Below are 17219 nucleotides of genomic sequence, written 5' to 3' on the forward strand. Positions count from 1 at the left end.
ATTATAATCCATATTCTTCTTCAGGAGTGAATAGACTTCTGTTATATGGCAACTGTTTCTTCCAAAAAGAAAAGGTAAAGCTACTGGCTTTATACAGTACCAGTAGCTACTGTATAAGCTACTGGCATGCAATAAATGAACATTAGGTCTTGTGAGGGCAGACAGCAAATTATGTTCTTCTTGGTTTCTCATAGCAACTAGCTCTATGAAGTATTATTATTAAATATAATTATTACTATTAAATATCATTAATTATGTATTACAATTACTACAAATTATCATTAATAATTAGTTGGATACTGGATATTATTGCTTTTGTTATAGTAATTGCTTATAATTAACACTTATCAATGATAGTAATAGCCCCTGGCATTTGTATAATATTTCAATTTACAACATGTATGAGCATACATTTTCTTTTTTGAGATGGAGTCTTGCTCTGTCGCCCAGGCTGGAGTGCAATGGTGCAATCTCAGCTCACTGCAACATCTGCCTCCCAGGTTCAAGTGATTCTCCTGCCTCAGCCTCCCGAGTAGCTGGGATTACAGGTGCATGCCACCATGCCCGGCTAATTTTTGTATTTTTAGTAGAGACGGAGTTTCACCATGTTGGTCAGGCAGGTCTCGAACCCCCGACCTCAGGTGATCCGCCCACCTCGGCCTCCCAAAGTGCTGGGATTACAGGCGTGAGCCACCATGCCTGGCCAATGTACATTTTCTCTTTTAATCTTTGCAATGACTTTCTGGCACAGATAAAATTATTCCCGTTTTTGAGATGAAGAAACCCATATAATAGATACTAAATGACTGTGGAGCCTTATCAGAAAATAAAAATTACTTCTAAAACTATGCCATACACTTCACAAAATGTTCTAACATACATGCATAAAGTTATTACATTTTTAAATGTTGCATGGACTTCATAAATATCTTCTACATGTTTGGTCACTGGTGGGTTTATATAATATATATGCAAATTCTCCCACAGCATGAGTGGTCCTTACTCATATTGTAGTAATTATGTTATTACTACCTTTGGAAGTGCATTAATTTAGGTAGTCCCAAGGAATGCTCGAGAATTATTTTTTGCCAAGGCTTAATGAGCTTGGTACTTGATTAATTTGTGAATTCATGCCTCTAGTGCTTTCCTTTATTTCTAAAGCATCTTGACCCATCCTCTGAGCTCATGGCCAGGCCTCTCACCTTTCAGGAGGGAGTAGTGGACCTCAGCATTGACTCCCCGGTCAGCATCTATGGCTCGGACCTGCAGCAGCTCTGTGCCGGGGGCTATGGTGTCAGGAACACTTGCCTCATAATGGAGCTGGGTGAAGCGGGGTGGGTGGAGGTTTCCATCCTCCACATGAATGGTCACCCACACGAAGTTCCTCTTGATAGGTATTTCCTGGTCTCGGACCTATGGGCCCAAAGGGGGTAATTGGGTAAGCAGCAAATGGAATAGGAGGAGGCAGGGTTAGGGTAAGGTTAATGAACTAGAATGCCAATTTAAAATATGACCAATTGTAACTAACTCTCCATATTCTTTTAAATGTTGTTCTAATCTATATGCTCTTTTTCTTCATTTATGTAAATGTATCAGTCAATGATTCCTAGGCTCAGCTGTTTTAATGGATAATTCTATTTTAGGAGAAAGGCAGAAATAGGCAGAGAAGCAGTGTTTTCCAAATTACATCTCAGAGAATACTCATTCTTCAAGATGTTAACATGTTATGCAGGAAAAAAAATTATATGGTCACGTAAATTTGGGGAGCACTGAATTAAATGCAGTCAAACAGTTTTCTTTGTTGCAGGACTTCTCAGAGCCTTGAATACATATTATATGCCCAGAGGATGATAAATTAGCACATAAGAACCCTGATCTTTAAGACAGAAGGCCAGGCTCCGATTCTGGTTCCATCATAAATAACTGTATGACAGTGAGGAAGTCTGTCTTTCTCTGTGGGTCTCAGGTGTAAGATGAGACAAATGGGCAGGGTCAGGGATAGAACTAGGCGGAAGCAAGTGAGGCAAGTAGGGTGCAAAATTTAAAGAGGCTCTGACTCTTGGGGTCATAAAAATGCAGGCACATGGCCCAGAGAGTGAGCCCTCCTTACATTTTGTGTCCTGCATGCCTTGCTGGCCTGACCTTAGTCCTTGCTTTCAGTGGGAGAGGCTGTGTGTCCCTTCCGGCTCTGACACTATATGAATCCACATTGTGTCATGAAGTCACTGAGCAGGGAGAGAGCTCTTGGGGAATATCTGGGGTGAGTCCAGAGAAAGCTGAGGTTGACAGGAGTTTCCTTGGCAGCTGTCCCATCTCTACCTTCACTTCCAGGCATCCCTTATGGGAAGGTGCCCTTAGCCAGCTGTGAAATGTCACAACTCTGTCTCGTGCATGGTCCTTATGAGCATTGGTACGCCTGGCTCACCAGGGGAAGGGGGACCTTCAGCATGTCTCCAAGCATGTCCACCCCTACACATCTACATGCAAACGTATTCTCACCAGATTTTTCCATTTGCTCACCATGACTGTCAGTGTGTGCTGGGAGGGCCCCGAGCCGAGGTCCAATTTTCCCACCGTTACCAGGACACCACTGCTTGGGTCCAACTGGAAGAGGCCGGCACTTCCTGGGTCTTGGCTGCCATGTATGGTATAGATGAGGCTTTTGCCCTTGTCTTGATCTATGGCCTGGACTCGGAGGAGCTCTACCCCTGGCACGGTGTCCTGGGGAACTCTGACCTCATAATGAGTTTCCAGAAACTGGGGCCGATGGTGGTTAATGTTGGCAATCATGAAGATGTGGACCTAGGGAGGGAGATGAGGGAGAAGGTGCACTGTGAGCCCCAGGGGAAGAGGGACTGGGTCTGTCTGGACCCCCCTGTACCACCCAGGCCTAGCACAGTGCCTGGCACTCAGCAATCACTTGATAAATATTTGTTGAATGAATGACAGTATTTCAAAATCAAAAGACCTTCAGATGCTGCACAGTCTAGTGTTTTTCAAAAACAAAAATTTTCTTGAAGGGCCTTTCCATCAAGTGAAATGTTGTGTGAAATCCAAAGGTAAGAAACAGATAAAACTCTGGCTGAAGCCAGAATAGAAATTCAGAGCCCTACTTTCCCAACCATCATCCCCCTATACCCATGGTAGCCCCATTGTACTCTATCTTTAATTAAAACTGCTCATTTAAACAAGCTTCCAATTATAGACAGATCCAGAGTGCGAGCAAGAATTCTCCCAGGATCACAGAAGTAGAGAGTGTATTAGACAAGAACTTTGATTCTAAATTCAGTGTTCCTTGAGGAACACCACATCCACAGAAAACCTCTGTAGCCTCATCCCAACCAAGAAGGCCTTCCATCTCCTCTCAATACAGGGGTCCCCAGCTGAGGCCTCTAACCTGGGTGGCAATGGTGCGGGACCCATCTGTCACCTCGACAGTCAAGTTATAGTTCAACCTTCTCCTGGTATCAAGAGGCCTGGCAATGACGATGCTGCCTGTGGTCTTCTCAATGTCAAAGTCCATATCCTTATCCCCACCTAGAGTGGGAGTGGGGAGAAAGCACACACAACCTCAGTGATTTAGGCAGCATAGCACAAGATAGGCTTTGGTTGTCAGGCTCAGAGGACGTGGTGGTAAATTCCACAGTACAAGATCTGAGTGACAGGTTATAGTTTATTCTCCCAGGGAGTCCCAAAACTGTAATTTATTCTGTCAAGTTGTTGTCAAGTTATTTTTGTTTGAATTTTATTAATAAATCAAATTGATTAATAAACTATAAGAATCCAAATGTAAAATAACGTGTTTTTAAAATGTCTAGTATATAGAAATATGTTTAGTGACATGGAAATATGTTCATGATATATTACATTTAAAAATATTATAAAACAATATTTTAATATAACCCTAAGGGTGTGTGTGTGTGTGTGTGTAAAGGAAAAATGACAAGAAGGAAACACATCAACATTATAACAGTGGATTATCTTCTAATTGGTGGAACTTTAGGTGATTTTTATTTTCTTCTCTGCATTAATTTGTGTGTGCTTATTTACTTATTTATAGACAGGCTCTCACTCTGTCACCCAGGCTGGAGTGTATGGTGCAATCATAGTTCACTGTAACCTTGGACTCGGCCTCAGGTGATCCTCCTACTTCAGCCTCTTAAGTAGCTGGGATTACAGGTGCGAGCCACTGTGCCCAGCCCATTTGTGTTTTTGAAATGTTTTAGAGGGTACATGCATTAATTTGGTATTAAAGAAAAAAAGTCAAACAAAACAGCTGTAAACCAGAACTGGAAGTAAGTCCAGGAGGTTCAAAGAGCTTGGGCCAAGGGCATATATCCTATCCTACTCTTAGCCAGGACGGAAAACTGTACCAGGACTCCATGTTCATGTGGGTGCTGAAACTGTTAGAGATTTTTAACCTGGAATCCCTGGATGGGTTTCAAAGGGCCTATAAATCCTCTAAATTTATGCAGATTTACATTTGTGTGTGTTTGTGCACACAACTTTCTGGGAAGAGGACCTAAGCATTCGTCAGATTCCTGAAGGGTTCTGTGACCCCCAGATGTTGAAACAAAACCTTGATTTAGAGACAGAGAGGAATTTCAGAGAAGGCCATCGGAGCCCGGATCCAAGTGCCTCCTAGAATGAGAATAGACACTTTCCCCTGATCTCAAGGGCGAAACCTGGAGCCAAAACATTGAGCACGGCCCCAGGGTGTAGCTTATGGCAGGCTCACGGTCAACTATGATTTTCACATTGAGGTAGGAAAGGAAACACAAAGCATTTCTGCTCTGGGTCTTCCTGAACCATCTTAGGTCTCCTAGGCCCTTGGGGTAGCTGAGGCACTGCCAACTCTGGCTGGGGTTAGAGATCGTGGCTGGAGTGAAAGGAAAGCTTGGCAGACGTGGCATTCTTACTGCCTGTGCTCCCGGAGAACCAGGGAAGAGGCAGTCCCCACTCAGGGCTGAAAGAGGGGCTGCCGAGGAGCCTGACCTTGAGAAGAGTCAGAAAGACTGTAGCAGGAAAACTAGAGCTGGTGTATAAGGATGGGAGGGGTTGGCCCTTGTTGGGCCCTAGGCCTTGCCTCACCTGAGATGTTGAACCAGAAGAGTCCGGGTCTGCCCTCTACGCTGATGACCCCCACCATGTGGTTCACAGGGTCCGTCTCCATGACCGTAAAGCTGTAGTAGGTCTCATCAAAGGCCAGAGGGATGGAGGACGGCCGAGGCCGAGGGATCCACTCAATGTGTAGCCGGACACTGGCTGAGAGTGGTGGCTGCCCACTGTCTGTTGCCTTGATCTGTAAGGAGGCCAACACCAAAACTGAGAGTTGGGGCCAAGAGACAAGAAGACCCAAGCAGCCAGGATGAGAACCAGAGCGTCCTGTGATTCTGACCAAGCAGGCCTCTCATCCAGTTGTTCATTCCTCTGATGCACACTTGACGGCTTGCTGTAAACAGGCACCCTGCCTGTTGCTGCAGGCATGGTGGTGAACAAAACATATAACCTGTGCTCAAGAACCTCATGGTTAGTATAAAAATAATAAATGCCACTGTTAACTGAAGACTTACTGTGTGCTACTTCCTAAATTGAACTTTGCATACATATGCCCTTTGCTTTTCCCAACTACCATAAACCTAACAAGCTAGAATTTATTGAGCACTCACTATTATCAGACCTTGTTCTAAGAGCTTTGTGCGCAATATCTCATTTAATCCTCACAATAACCTTGGAAGAGGTCCTGTTATCATCTGTCTTTTACAAGAAGAAACTAGGGCTCAGTGTGGTCAATTCACCTGCCAGATGAAATGCTTGGCTAGCAATGAGACTGGAGTGGAATTCAGGCTGACTGATGTAAGCACCCATGCACTAACTACCTGATATATTGGCTTCTCACAAGAAAGACGTTCTTATCTCCATTTTACAAATGATAAAACAAAGGTTAAATGACTTGTCCAAAGTCACACAGGTGTAAAATGGCAGTACTAGGGTTGGAACCCAGGCTCATTGATTCCAAAGCCCCTGTTACTCTCACTAAATCCTTCTCTCTAAGAATAGAGGGGATTTCCCAGGTAAAGACCTTATTGCTCTCAAAGATAAGGACCCAGAATTTGATCCTTTGGCTGAAGCTGCGACTCCCAGTTTCTCTGGGAGAAAGCCAGGAAGGAGAGTACCATTTCCCTTATGCTGGCAGGCTGTCTCCCTCCTCCTGAATTCTCAAAGAAGGCCACCAACCAGTATGCCACTCCTCTCTCCGTGGCTTCCTTCTGTCTGCTCACCGTTAGGATGTTGTACTCTCCAGCTGTAAAAGTGCTGCTGGATGACACCACACCTGTGACCGGGTCGATACTGAAGGCCTCCTCATCGCTGTCCTCGATACTGTAGGTGACTCTGCCATTAAGACCCTCATCCAGGTCTGAAGCCACCAGCCTGTACACAGGCCCAGGGGACACAGGGCTCAGCCTCTCTGGAAGGCGGACATTGAAGAGCTTGTGGGAGAATACAGGTGGATTGTCATTGACGTCCAAGATGCCTACCACCACCCTGGAGGTGGACTTCAGTGAGGGTTCCCCATTGTCCAGCACAGTCACCTGGGAGCAGAATTGAGCATGAGCACCTGAGCTGACAACTGCAAATTAGTGACTATGCTTTGCCACCCACCACAGCCCTACCACCACTTTTAACAACCTGGAAATAGCAGTCAGTTTGTTCTTTGGTATAAGCTTGTACTTTTTATTATCATAACTTCACCTACTTGGAACTCAGCTCTCTGGCAACTTTGCCCCTGGGAAAGCCAGTGAGAACAGAGAAAGGAAGCAGAAAGAACTGGAAGAAGACAGAGTCAGAGTCTCTAGACAAAAGCTGGTGCTGTTTATGTGGGACAACCCCTGGGCCATTTCTCAGAGACTACCTACTTTTTACTTGCTTGTGTTTCTCATAATTTTAGTTCTCTGGTTTCCTTAAGCTGCTCAAGATTAGAGAAAACAAATGAGAAAATGTTTATGAGGGAATGAGTGGTACTTTTTGGGTCAGACACATGGCCTGATGCATGCAATGAAATCCAGAGTGAGAAAAGGCCCCAAAACCATTTCAGAACCAGTAGCTATTTAATGCAGGGGCAAATAATCACATGCATCAATAGCCCCAAGGGCATCACATCAGACAGGACGTTTCCACCTGAAACGGTTCCAAATTTTAAAAAACACTTTGGTGTTTAAAGGTAAATATCTGTTACTGAACTGTGGAGAATGCTTTCAGTCCCTGGGAAGGCCATTTAGCTACTTCTTACTAATAATATGTTTCTTTTTTTTTTTTTTTTTTTTTTTTTGAGACTGAGTCTCGCTCTATCGCCCAGGCTGGAGTGCAGTGGCACGATCTCAGCTCACTGCAACCTCCGCCTCCCAGGCTCAAGTGCTTCTCCTGCCTCAGCCTCCCCAGTAGCTGGGATTACAAGCGCCCGCCACCACACCTGGCTAATTTTTGTATTTTTAGTAGAGATGGGGTTTCATCATGTTGGCCAGGCTGGTCTTGAACTCCTAACCCCAAGTGATCTGCCCGCCTCAGCCTCCCAAAGTGCTGGGATTACAGGCGTGAGCCACCGCGCCTGGCCAATAACATCTGTTTCTTACCAAAGGAAAAAGAATGTGCAGAGCCTGGAAGTATCAAAGGCAAAATTTGTTTCCTTCTGAGGAATATGTATTCCCCCCTCCTGATACTTTTAAAACTAGAAGAGATCATCAGTGAAGGACAGTTCAGGAGGGAAAATAGTTAGATTTCCACCTATCTCCTTCTCTTCTGATTTCATTCCCACTAGGTCACTAACCAAAGCCTTTCATTGGAATAGGCACCAGAAATGCCTATGTGATTTTAGAGGCATCCTAGAAAGAGCACAGATCTAGAAGACAAAGGTCTGGTTTTCATCCTGGCTCTGCTGCTGACCTAGTGTTTGACCGAGAATGATTCTGTCTCCCTGAGCCAGGAGGGATGGACTGGACTCGGTAAGTACATAGCACACATGTACTGCTCCCCTCTCCTTCACTCCCTGCAGGCATCACTAATCAATCAATGGTGCCTACCCAGCCTGGGCAGTTTCAGACTCCTTCCCTTCTCAGTGCTGAGGAGCTAGCAAAGATTCAAGGATCATCCAGCAAGGTTCAGCTCACGTATATCTTCCTCCCTGAACCCAGACCCTCCTCAGCCACAGTGCTAGACATGCACGTGGCTCCAAGGCCTAACGTGGCTCCACAAATCAGCTTCTGTAGGAGGCATTCAAACCCAGCGGATGGATTCACCACCATTACTTACCTCCAGGATGTGTTCATCCTTGTTCTCTCTGTCCAGCTGCTGGGCTGTAGATAGGAGACCTGGGAGAGAGATGATAGGGGAGAGACATGAGCAAAAGGCTTTCAGGGCCACTTTACTGAGGCAACTTCAAGAATTACATTCAAATCTCAGATAAGAATTCTTCTGATCTTTGAAGAACATGTAAAGATCATCCCTGACAGGATAGTTCAACTTAAATTTCCTACTTTATCATGGTGTGGAAGTGATACACATTCAGGATAAACCATACTTCAAGTACCCATACATTCTGTTTTTTACTTTCACTTTGGTATTCAAATACTGAAGTATTGAGTACAAATACTGAAGTGTTGAAATATTCAATACTTTATTATAAAATAGGCTTTATGTGAGATGATTTTGCCCCCTGTAGGCTAATGCAAGTGTTCCGAGCGCATACGAGGTAGGCAAGGCTAAGCTATGATGTTCTGTAGGTTCGGTATTTAGACTTACAGGATTTTCAACCTATGATGGATCTATTGGAATATGACCTCACTGTAGGCTGAAGAGCATCAGAACACCAAGGGGAAATGAAACTCGGGGGAAAGGAAGGGGGGAGTGAGGAGCTGGGAGAGAACAGCAGAGATAATGTGTCAGGTGAAGTTCTCAGCTACTTCCTGCTTTCTCTATTAGGCAGGGGTGATACATCAAAACTTCAGCAATCGAGTTTTGCTCGAGCAGCCTCCCCAGTCAGGATGGTTGCCAGCTGGAAGCAACCAGTAGCGTTACTGGTGCACAACGGTCAATGTCAGCACGGCTGTGATGCAGTTTTGGTTCCTTGTCACTAAAATCTAAGGAACATGTTTGCATCTGGATGTCTTTGGCTCGTCATTCATTCCCTCTTCTTTTAATAAACCCCAGTTCTCCTGAGGGGAAACCAGGAGAATTAGGTTCTAATTAGGAATTAGACTAAAACCATTCCTAGTTTTAGTCCTTTATTATCTGGGGTGAGGCTGACCCGCCTAGGGAGAAGTTTATAGCCCAAGGATAGCCAGTCAGCACAGACTATCCCCCTGGCCCTTGCAACTGGCTCTGCAATAGACAAGGGACCAGTCTGTCTGATGAGAATCCATTCTGGGACTTTTGCAAGAGCTCTAGAAAGAGACTTTTTCTGCTGCTGTGCTGAGAGAACAGGAGGAAGCCTGACAGCAACAAGAAGAGGGACTCCTGAGGCTAGACCCACTCAGAGAAAACAAGGCCAAGAGATAAGCAGAGGCAGCACCTTCATTACATTATTCCAACGCTGGCTACAGCTGTGCCTGCAGCCATAATACGTCTGGAATTTTCTGTAAAGTAAGAAAACAAATGTCTTTTATTGCCTCAGCCAACCTGCATTGGGTTTCTATCTTTACATCTGAAAAATTCCTGACAACCAATTCAATTCTGAGAATTCATATGTTGGGATAGGAATGGGTTAGGGGTCATGGTAAGGCTGGGAAAGCATTCAGGGTCTTTGGGATTGGGAGGCCTCCAGGAAGGACACTACCTCCTGCCTCAGCCTCTCCCTTCCCCTCCTATGGCCCTGCCAACCCCCAACTCCAGCCTCAGGTTCCTTACAGGGGACCCACTAATCCCCTCTGTGCCTCGCCTTGACTCCAGGAGGCTCCTGCTTATTTCTCCCAACTTTATTTCAACCCCAGCCTCCTCTGCAAAAGGAGTTGAATTGGGTGACCTTTAACATCTTTCTGGCTTAAGTTCTGAACTTCTCATCCCACTTTAAGGAATGTATTTTAAGGAAATCAGTGCATACATCTGGGAAGATGAGTTCACACGGTGTTCACCTGAGTCACGTTTTAAAAAGCCAATAATTGGACACAATCCATACAAGGGAAGAGTTGTATACATTTTACATAAAAAAGAATCTTAAGCAACTATTCAAAATACATTCTGTAGATGGGGAAATGCTGCACACAATATATTGTTAAGTAAAAAAGGCAGCTTGTCGCCTGGGCACGGTGGCTCACACCTGTAATCCCAGCACTTTGGGCGGCCGAAGCGGGTGGATCACCTGAGGTAAGGAGTTCGAGACCAGCCTGACCAATATGGTGAAACTTCGTCTCTACTAAAAATACAAAAAAAATTAGCTGTATGTTGTGGTGTGTGCCTGTAGTCCCAGCTACTAGGAGACAGGAGAATTGCTTGAACCCAGGAGGCAGAGGTTGCAGTGAGCCAAGATCTCACCACTGCACTCCAGCCTGGGCAACAGAGCGAGACTCCTTTAAAAAAAAAAGCAGCTTGTCAGGAGCTACAGCAGAAATAACAACTATTGCCTTCAGTTTCAGAGAAACCATGAAGTGATAGCGTTTTCCCCATTTATTATTATTATTATTCACTAGGGTCCTAGTACTGGCTCTTCCCATGACAGGCTGCTGCAGATAAATAGAGAGGGGGCTCCTCTGGGCTCCTCTGGGCTCCTCTCAGTTCATCCGTAATTGAAGAAGTTGGGTAGAGAAGGCGCTAGCTCTCTGCAAGATTCAGGGAAGTTGAGGTGGAGGTTTTCAGGGGCCCAGAAGGTCATCCAAAGCCATGGCCTGAGAGGCCGTGGCTGGTGTGGACGGTCTCTTGTAAGTGAAAGCAGAGTTACTGGTCGAGGTTAATGGAACATCTGAACACTTTCACTTTCTTGATCTTGTTTAGGTGATGAGGTGATTGAGATAATGGAATTAAGTGTAGAAAAAGAAGTTCATTGAAGAGCCCAGAGTTTCCCTGGGGGGCTCAGTGACAGAGCTGGGAGCTCAGCCAGGGGAACAGGGATTCAGTGCTGGGCCAGAGCCTCCAGTCATGGCAATGGGGGTGTGGTGTGAGGATGTGGGCTCTGTTGGGGGCGTGTTCTCGCCTTGTGCAGTTGAACGCAAGTCATTCCAGCTTTTTCTTCCCTAACTGAAGGTTGGCATGCAAGGGATTGGAGAAGGCTCCTGAGAAGCTCCACACTCAGGTGCCCTTCCAGTCAAAGAAGGAGGACAAGTGGAAGGAAAGACACACTCCTGTAGGACAGGAGGGTGTGGATACTGTGCCAGCTTGGCCCCAAACTGAGGGGCCTCATGGGGAAGGCCTAGGGCCTGGGGTCCCCCAGGAAGAGCACAAAGACTAGGGGGTCTTGGCAGGTAAGCCTTCTATCTGGCTCCATCCCTTCCTTTCCTCCCTGCCCTTCTCTCCTCTCCCTTTGCTCTCTTTTCTGTGTTTCTCCTCCTCCTCTCTTCCAGCTCTTCCTCTCTCTCTTCTCACCTTGTGCCTCTGAATCTCAGCCTCTCTCTGTCTCTTTCTCTCTCTGTGTCTCTCTCTCTCTCCCTCTCTCCACCAACCCCATTTGGTTTTTCTTTTCTCCTTCTGCATCTCACCACTGCCTCCCCCGACCTTCTAAGGTCCTGTGCCTCTGGAATCAATGCCCCGAGGTATCCTGCACAGTTGCCCCTATTCTCATCCTCATCCTCCTCTCTGAAGTCAGTATCAGGGTTCCCAGGAAGTGCCTGAATAGAATGGGGACATAGCAGAACCACCTCCATAGAGCTGTGTGCATGTTCACTAACTAAGGTGCATAGAAAACCCCTCTCGCCCTTCCTGGATGAGGTGGCACTCAGTGGACTTCACTCTTATCATTTTTCTCCTCCAAACAAATGTTTCCCTAACACCCTATCTCAGACCCATATATGACCCTTCATCTTCCCTCATCCAACAGTTTTCCGACTGTTGTTGATTCCACCTCTGATAGATTCCTGATCTTTAACTCCTCTTATCCTGAGTCACCACAATCTAGGTCTTGCCCCAGCTGCTTTTCCATCTTCATCTTCCTCTTCCTGTTCTTCCCTCCTGCAGCATCAAAGAACCAACCCTTTTTGAGCTCTCACATGCACAGGCATTCAGCTAAGCTCTTTCTATAGCTCTGCATATTAACTCATTTAATCCTCACAACAGCCCAGATGGTCTCTATTACAATCTCCATTTCACTGGTGAGAAAACTCAAGCATAGAGCAGGTAACTCACTTTCCCAAGATCTCATTATTTATAAGTGGTGGAACTGAGATAAACCTTGAGAAAGTCCATCTACTTGCATTGTCTTCAACAAGATCAGGGTCTTCCTCCCTCTCAGATAGCACCTGTGTCATCATCCTCACCCATTTGCTCTCCCAGACTGCTGCCTCTCAAAATCCTCCCACCCTCCAGCTCAGCATAACCACCCCTGTCCCATGAAGCCCTTGCAGATCCACCACCCAGAGCAGCTTCCTCCTTCTTCTGAGTGGCCAGGGCACTGTATCTACACATATTTTACGATATTATGCCCTTTCAAACTGGTTCTATCGTGTTTATATCCAAATCTTCATGCTCCTAATGGACTGAATTTCTCAATACCTGAAACTGTGTTTTATTCATCTTCATATAACTCCACAGCACATTGTTTAGAAGCCTAGTAAGGTCAGACACCTTTAAACATTTGCTGAGTATGTGAAAGAATCTTGGGCTTAACAAAACATTGTGGATGCTGGCAGAGATTCATTCATCCATTTAACAATTATTTGTTGAGCTCCTGCTGTGTGACAGGTACTGAAGAAATTGTGGTGGGCACCAACAGTTAGGCTCCCTTTTCTCAGGGAACTTTGAAGTCTAGTGAGGGACACAGATGATTAATGGGATAATCACACAAGTGAATATAACGTCCTGTACAATAAATGTCGCAAAAAGGAGTAGGTGGTGCTGGAAAGTGTTAGGGTATCAGGAAAAACTTCTCTAAGGAAAGAACAGCTAGGCTGGAATCTGAAAGAAGAGCAGGAATTAACCAGGCAAAAGGAGAGAAGAGTCCCCTGTTAGAGAGAATGGCACATGCAAAGTCCTGCGTGGAGGGGCCCGGACTGAGGCAGGCCATGTGACTGGAACATGGGGACAGTCAGCAGGAGAGGGGCAAGATAAGGCCAGAGAGGTCAGCAAGGACAGACCAGGCATGACTTTGTAGGACACAGCAGAATCTGACTTTCTCTATTTTTTTTTTTTTTTTTTTTTCCTGAGACAGGCTCTTGTTCTGTCACCCAGGCTGGAGACCAGTGATGTGATCATGGCTCACTGCAGCCTCAACCTCCCAGGCTCAAGCCATCTTGCTACCTCAGCCTCCTGAGTAGCTGGGACTTCAAGTGCACACCATCACACCAAGCTAATTTTTGTATGTTTTGTATGGATGGGATTTCGCCATGTTGCCCAGGCTCAAGCGATCCTCCTGCCTTGGCCTCCCCAAGTGCTGGGATCACAGGTGTTAGCCACTGTGTCTGGCTTACTGACTTTATCTTAAGGGCACAGGGAAGCCATACAGGGCATCCAAGTAGGGAAGTGGGACAAAGTAATGGTGGTGATGAGAAAGGTGGGCTGGGGGCGCATTGGTGATTTGTTCTACTTTTGAAAGTGTTCATGCTTATAAAGATTTCTTCCTTTCAACTGCAGGAAGGCTAAGAACATCTCTGCCCTCTAGGGCATTTTGCCAGACCTGCTGTCAGGGAACTGTTGATAGTAAACAGAACAATGATTTGGAAGAAGCTGAGAAGTGAATGCCTTAGGTGAGAGATCTCTTCCCACTCCTGAAGAGGGAGGGACAGGGAGGGACAGGGTAGGCCCAGGTAGAGAGCCAGCTTCAGCCTGTTTTCCAGGAGAAAAGCATCCTCCTCCTAGAACTACTCCACACCCTGAGGTCAAAGGTTAACAGGAAAGGTTGGCAATAAATGTTATCAGGCAAATAGGCACTTATATCTCACCCACCCCTCTGTCTGCTCCAGGACTCCCAGCATCATCCTCCTCCTGGTTCCCTTTTGTCTTAAGAATAAAGGGACTGCCCGCTCACATTCTTGCTTTCCTCCAATCTCACCAGGTTCCATCCTTCTCCGACAAGAGCAAATTGTTGGAGACGGAAAACAGGATGTTGGGTTCAGTGGGGAATATGTTGGCCTTCTCTACAATAGGATTGTTGTTCATCCCCCAAGAGGAAGATGAGGCTTTAAGAAATGTCTGCAGCAATGGGACCCAGTTCTCACACTGCAGCACCAAGGAAAGCCAGGCAGGTGGTGTCAATGAGGGACGCAGGCTGGGAATAACACAACAGGGGATGGCACGACCTGCAGGGACCAGAGCATCTGTGCCAGGTCTACAAAGGGAGCGGCTGTTGGCTCCGGGCCACTGTGGCCCAGTGGGACTGTGAAGACAGTGTGGCCCGATCCTTCCATTTTAAAAGAACAACCAGAAATCAGGAATGTTTTGTGGAATTTTCTAATTTTATGTGTTGGCTGCAACTTAAAAAATAATTGTTTAAAGCTTAAGCAAATCAAACAAAACACCTCTATGGGCAATGTCTGAGTCACTGCTGCCAGCTGCCAACGTCTGGATTTCTCCCAACCATCCACCATCCTTGTCCCAGAAGGCTTTGGGCAGGTGCTCCTGAGATGATTGACAACATAAGTGGATTCACACTGCCAACACTCTGGGCGGGGTTGAGATCAGTCTGGAACTAGGGTTAAGGGATTCAACCTGTGGCTCATGACTCAGGAGAGAGTCAGGTTGGGACCACTTGGAGGTCTGAACTAGTCTCAGGTTGACCAATGGGCAACCTGCTTAGTTTCCTTGGGCCCCAAGGAAAGAAACGTGAAGACAGATCCTTTTCATTTTCACATAGAGATGGACTTTGTAGAACAGCATTGTCAAATGTTAGTACACATTTGAAACACATCAGAATCCCCTGCATGTCTTCTGAAAACACGGATTGTTGGGCCTCACCCTCGAAATTTTGATTCAGTGGGTTTAGGGTGGGGCCGGAGAATTTGAATTTCCAAGTTCACAGTAATGCTGATGGTGCTGATTTGGGCCCACAATTTGAGAGCCACCATCGTAGAGATCCCTGTTCACCCAGCTTTTTGGATCCTTACCTGTAACAGGGTGAATCATAAAGAATCCCATGTGGTTCCCACTGGTGATGTTGAAGGTCAGCTTCCCTTTGGAGCTGGAGTCTGGGTCCCAGGCATCCAGTTGAAGCACAGAGGTGCCCACGGGAGCATCCTCCTGGATGGAGGGGTAGAACACAGCTTGGGACATCTGGGGTGGGTTGTCATTGGCATCCGTAACCTCAATGTAGACTTCAGTTACAGAAGAGAGGGGCACAGAACCCCTGTCCACTGCTAATACCGTCAACCAGTAGTAAGATGCAAATTCTCGGTCCAGGGGTGCCAGAGTCTGAATCATTCCTAGGGACAGTAAGTGAGCAAACCCAAAATACTTTAGAGCTCAAAGTGGCTTTAGAAATCACCCTTACCCACCATTCCCCAAACTGCACTGTGGAAAGGATATTAATAAGTAGATTTTCTATGAAAAGAAAGAACTGCTTCTACCAATATAATGTGGGAGATGCTGAGTTGAACACAGGGGAATTAATATCCTTATTCTAGAACCTCTCAGAGCCTTCCTCTGCTAAAATGGACCCATGCCTTTAGCATGTGAGCATATTTAGGGTTTTCAGAAGACAGTGGTAGTTTATCTACTTTCTCTTGACTACTTAAACCCAAGTTCCATTGATCTATTTCACATTCTGTAAGTGAGGTTTTCTTATAGTTGTCCTTAAACTGTTTCCTTCACACTTTATGTCCTGGTAGGTAATCAATTTCAGGGTTAGGAATTTGATGAATAAATTGCCATTCCCTTCTCCATCATTTTCATGATTTTAAGGGGCTGAGCTTCATTTTTTAGTTCATTCCCTCCAAAAATTGCTTACGATGGGCTAGCAATGTTCTAGAAGTTGAGGGTCCAAGAATGAGTAAAAGAAGCTTACACCTCAAGCTCTCATGGATCATGCTGTACTGGCAGGGCCTGTGTGAGAGGGCGTGGCCCATGCTCACAGCCATAGCATGACAGAGATGACCGCTGGGGAAACTGAGGCTCAGAGAGGGAGTGCGATTTGACCAAGATCATGTAGCAAGTATGTGGAAGAACTGGGTCTGGGATTGACTCTTAATCTAATGCTCTTTCTAATTAAACAGCTTAATTAGATTAAGCTGTTTTCTTTCAGTGGCTGGTGTTAAGAGACAAAGGTTGCTGAAAGCCACATTGAGAACAAGTTATTACAACTTGGTTTTGGTGGAAATAAATCACCTACCAAATTGCAAACTCCTTGAAGGCAGTGATCTGCCTTTATTCACCTGGGATCTCCCCCAGGTACCTATCTTAGGGCCTTACCAGTAGTGGGCACTCAAACAGTGCTGACTTACACTTACTTTCCTTGAATCTTAAAAAAAGGAATGTGGTTTTGTCACCTTTTGGAGAGCAATTTGGAAATACTTATTAACACAGAAGATGCACATTATCCTCTGACCTAGAAACTGCATTTTTAAGAATTTTTTGGCCGGGCATGGTGGCTCATGCCTGTAGTCCTAGCACTTTGGGAGGCCAAGACGGGTGGATCACCTGAGGTCAGGAGGTTGAGACCAGCCTGGCCAACATGGCAAAAACCTGTCTCTACTAAAAATACAAAAGTTAGCCGGGCATGGTGGTGGGTGCCTGTAATTCCAGCTACTTTCGGGAGCCTAAGGCAGGAGAATTGCTTGAACTCGGGGGACGGAGGTTGCAATGAGCCGAGATCGAACCACTTCACTCCAGCCTGGGTGACAGAGCAAGACTCCATCTCAAAAAAAGAAAAGAATTTTTTTTTGTAGAGACTCAAGCATATAAGTAAAAGTATATAAATAAGAATATTACACCTATATGGTATAATAATATGTGGCCAATTAAAACAAATGAACTGACAAATAAAATGTCTGGATGTTATATGACATGAAAAAAGTAAATTTTAGAATAGTGTCTATTATACTGTATTTTCATAATAATAAAATGAACAATATATGATATATAAGATGCAAAGA

The 17219-nt window shown here is 45.5% G+C and overlaps 2 protein-coding genes and 1 long non-coding RNA gene across 3 annotated transcripts in view; 2 read left to right on the forward strand and 1 right to left on the reverse strand.

The window, feature by feature from the left end:
• The window catches only part of SLC36A1 (solute carrier family 36 member 1), a 222424-nt gene that overhangs the window by 114412 nt on the left and 90793 nt on the right, over positions 1–17219 (forward strand). The gene's annotated exons all lie outside the window — the stretch shown is intronic.
• The window catches only part of FAT2 (FAT atypical cadherin 2), a 64974-nt gene that overhangs the window by 44165 nt on the left and 3590 nt on the right, over positions 1–17219 (reverse strand). Inside the window, exons 2-8 of the mRNA XM_024247349.3 lie at positions 15237–15551; positions 8308–8366; positions 6282–6593; positions 5092–5302; positions 3398–3537; positions 2521–2802; positions 1203–1413 (exon numbers count right to left, since the gene is read on the reverse strand). Coding sequence (XP_024103117.3) covers positions 1203–1413; positions 2521–2802; positions 3398–3537; positions 5092–5302; positions 6282–6593; positions 8308–8366; positions 15237–15551 — 1530 coding nt within the window. The remainder of the gene's footprint in view (positions 1–1202; positions 1414–2520; positions 2803–3397; positions 3538–5091; positions 5303–6281; positions 6594–8307; positions 8367–15236; positions 15552–17219) is intronic.
• On the forward strand, positions 600–15750 carry LOC129059580 (uncharacterized). Its single transcript, XR_008525564.2, has 5 exons — positions 600–1438; positions 7817–8000; positions 11230–11447; positions 13768–13880; positions 14189–15750. It is a non-coding gene; the product is annotated as an uncharacterized LOC129059580 (long non-coding RNA).

The sequence above is a fragment of the Pongo abelii genome, chromosome 4 (genome assembly GCF_028885655.2).
Source record: "Pongo abelii isolate AG06213 chromosome 4, NHGRI_mPonAbe1-v2.0_pri, whole genome shotgun sequence".
Lineage (NCBI taxonomy): Eukaryota > Metazoa > Chordata > Mammalia > Primates > Hominidae > Pongo > Pongo abelii.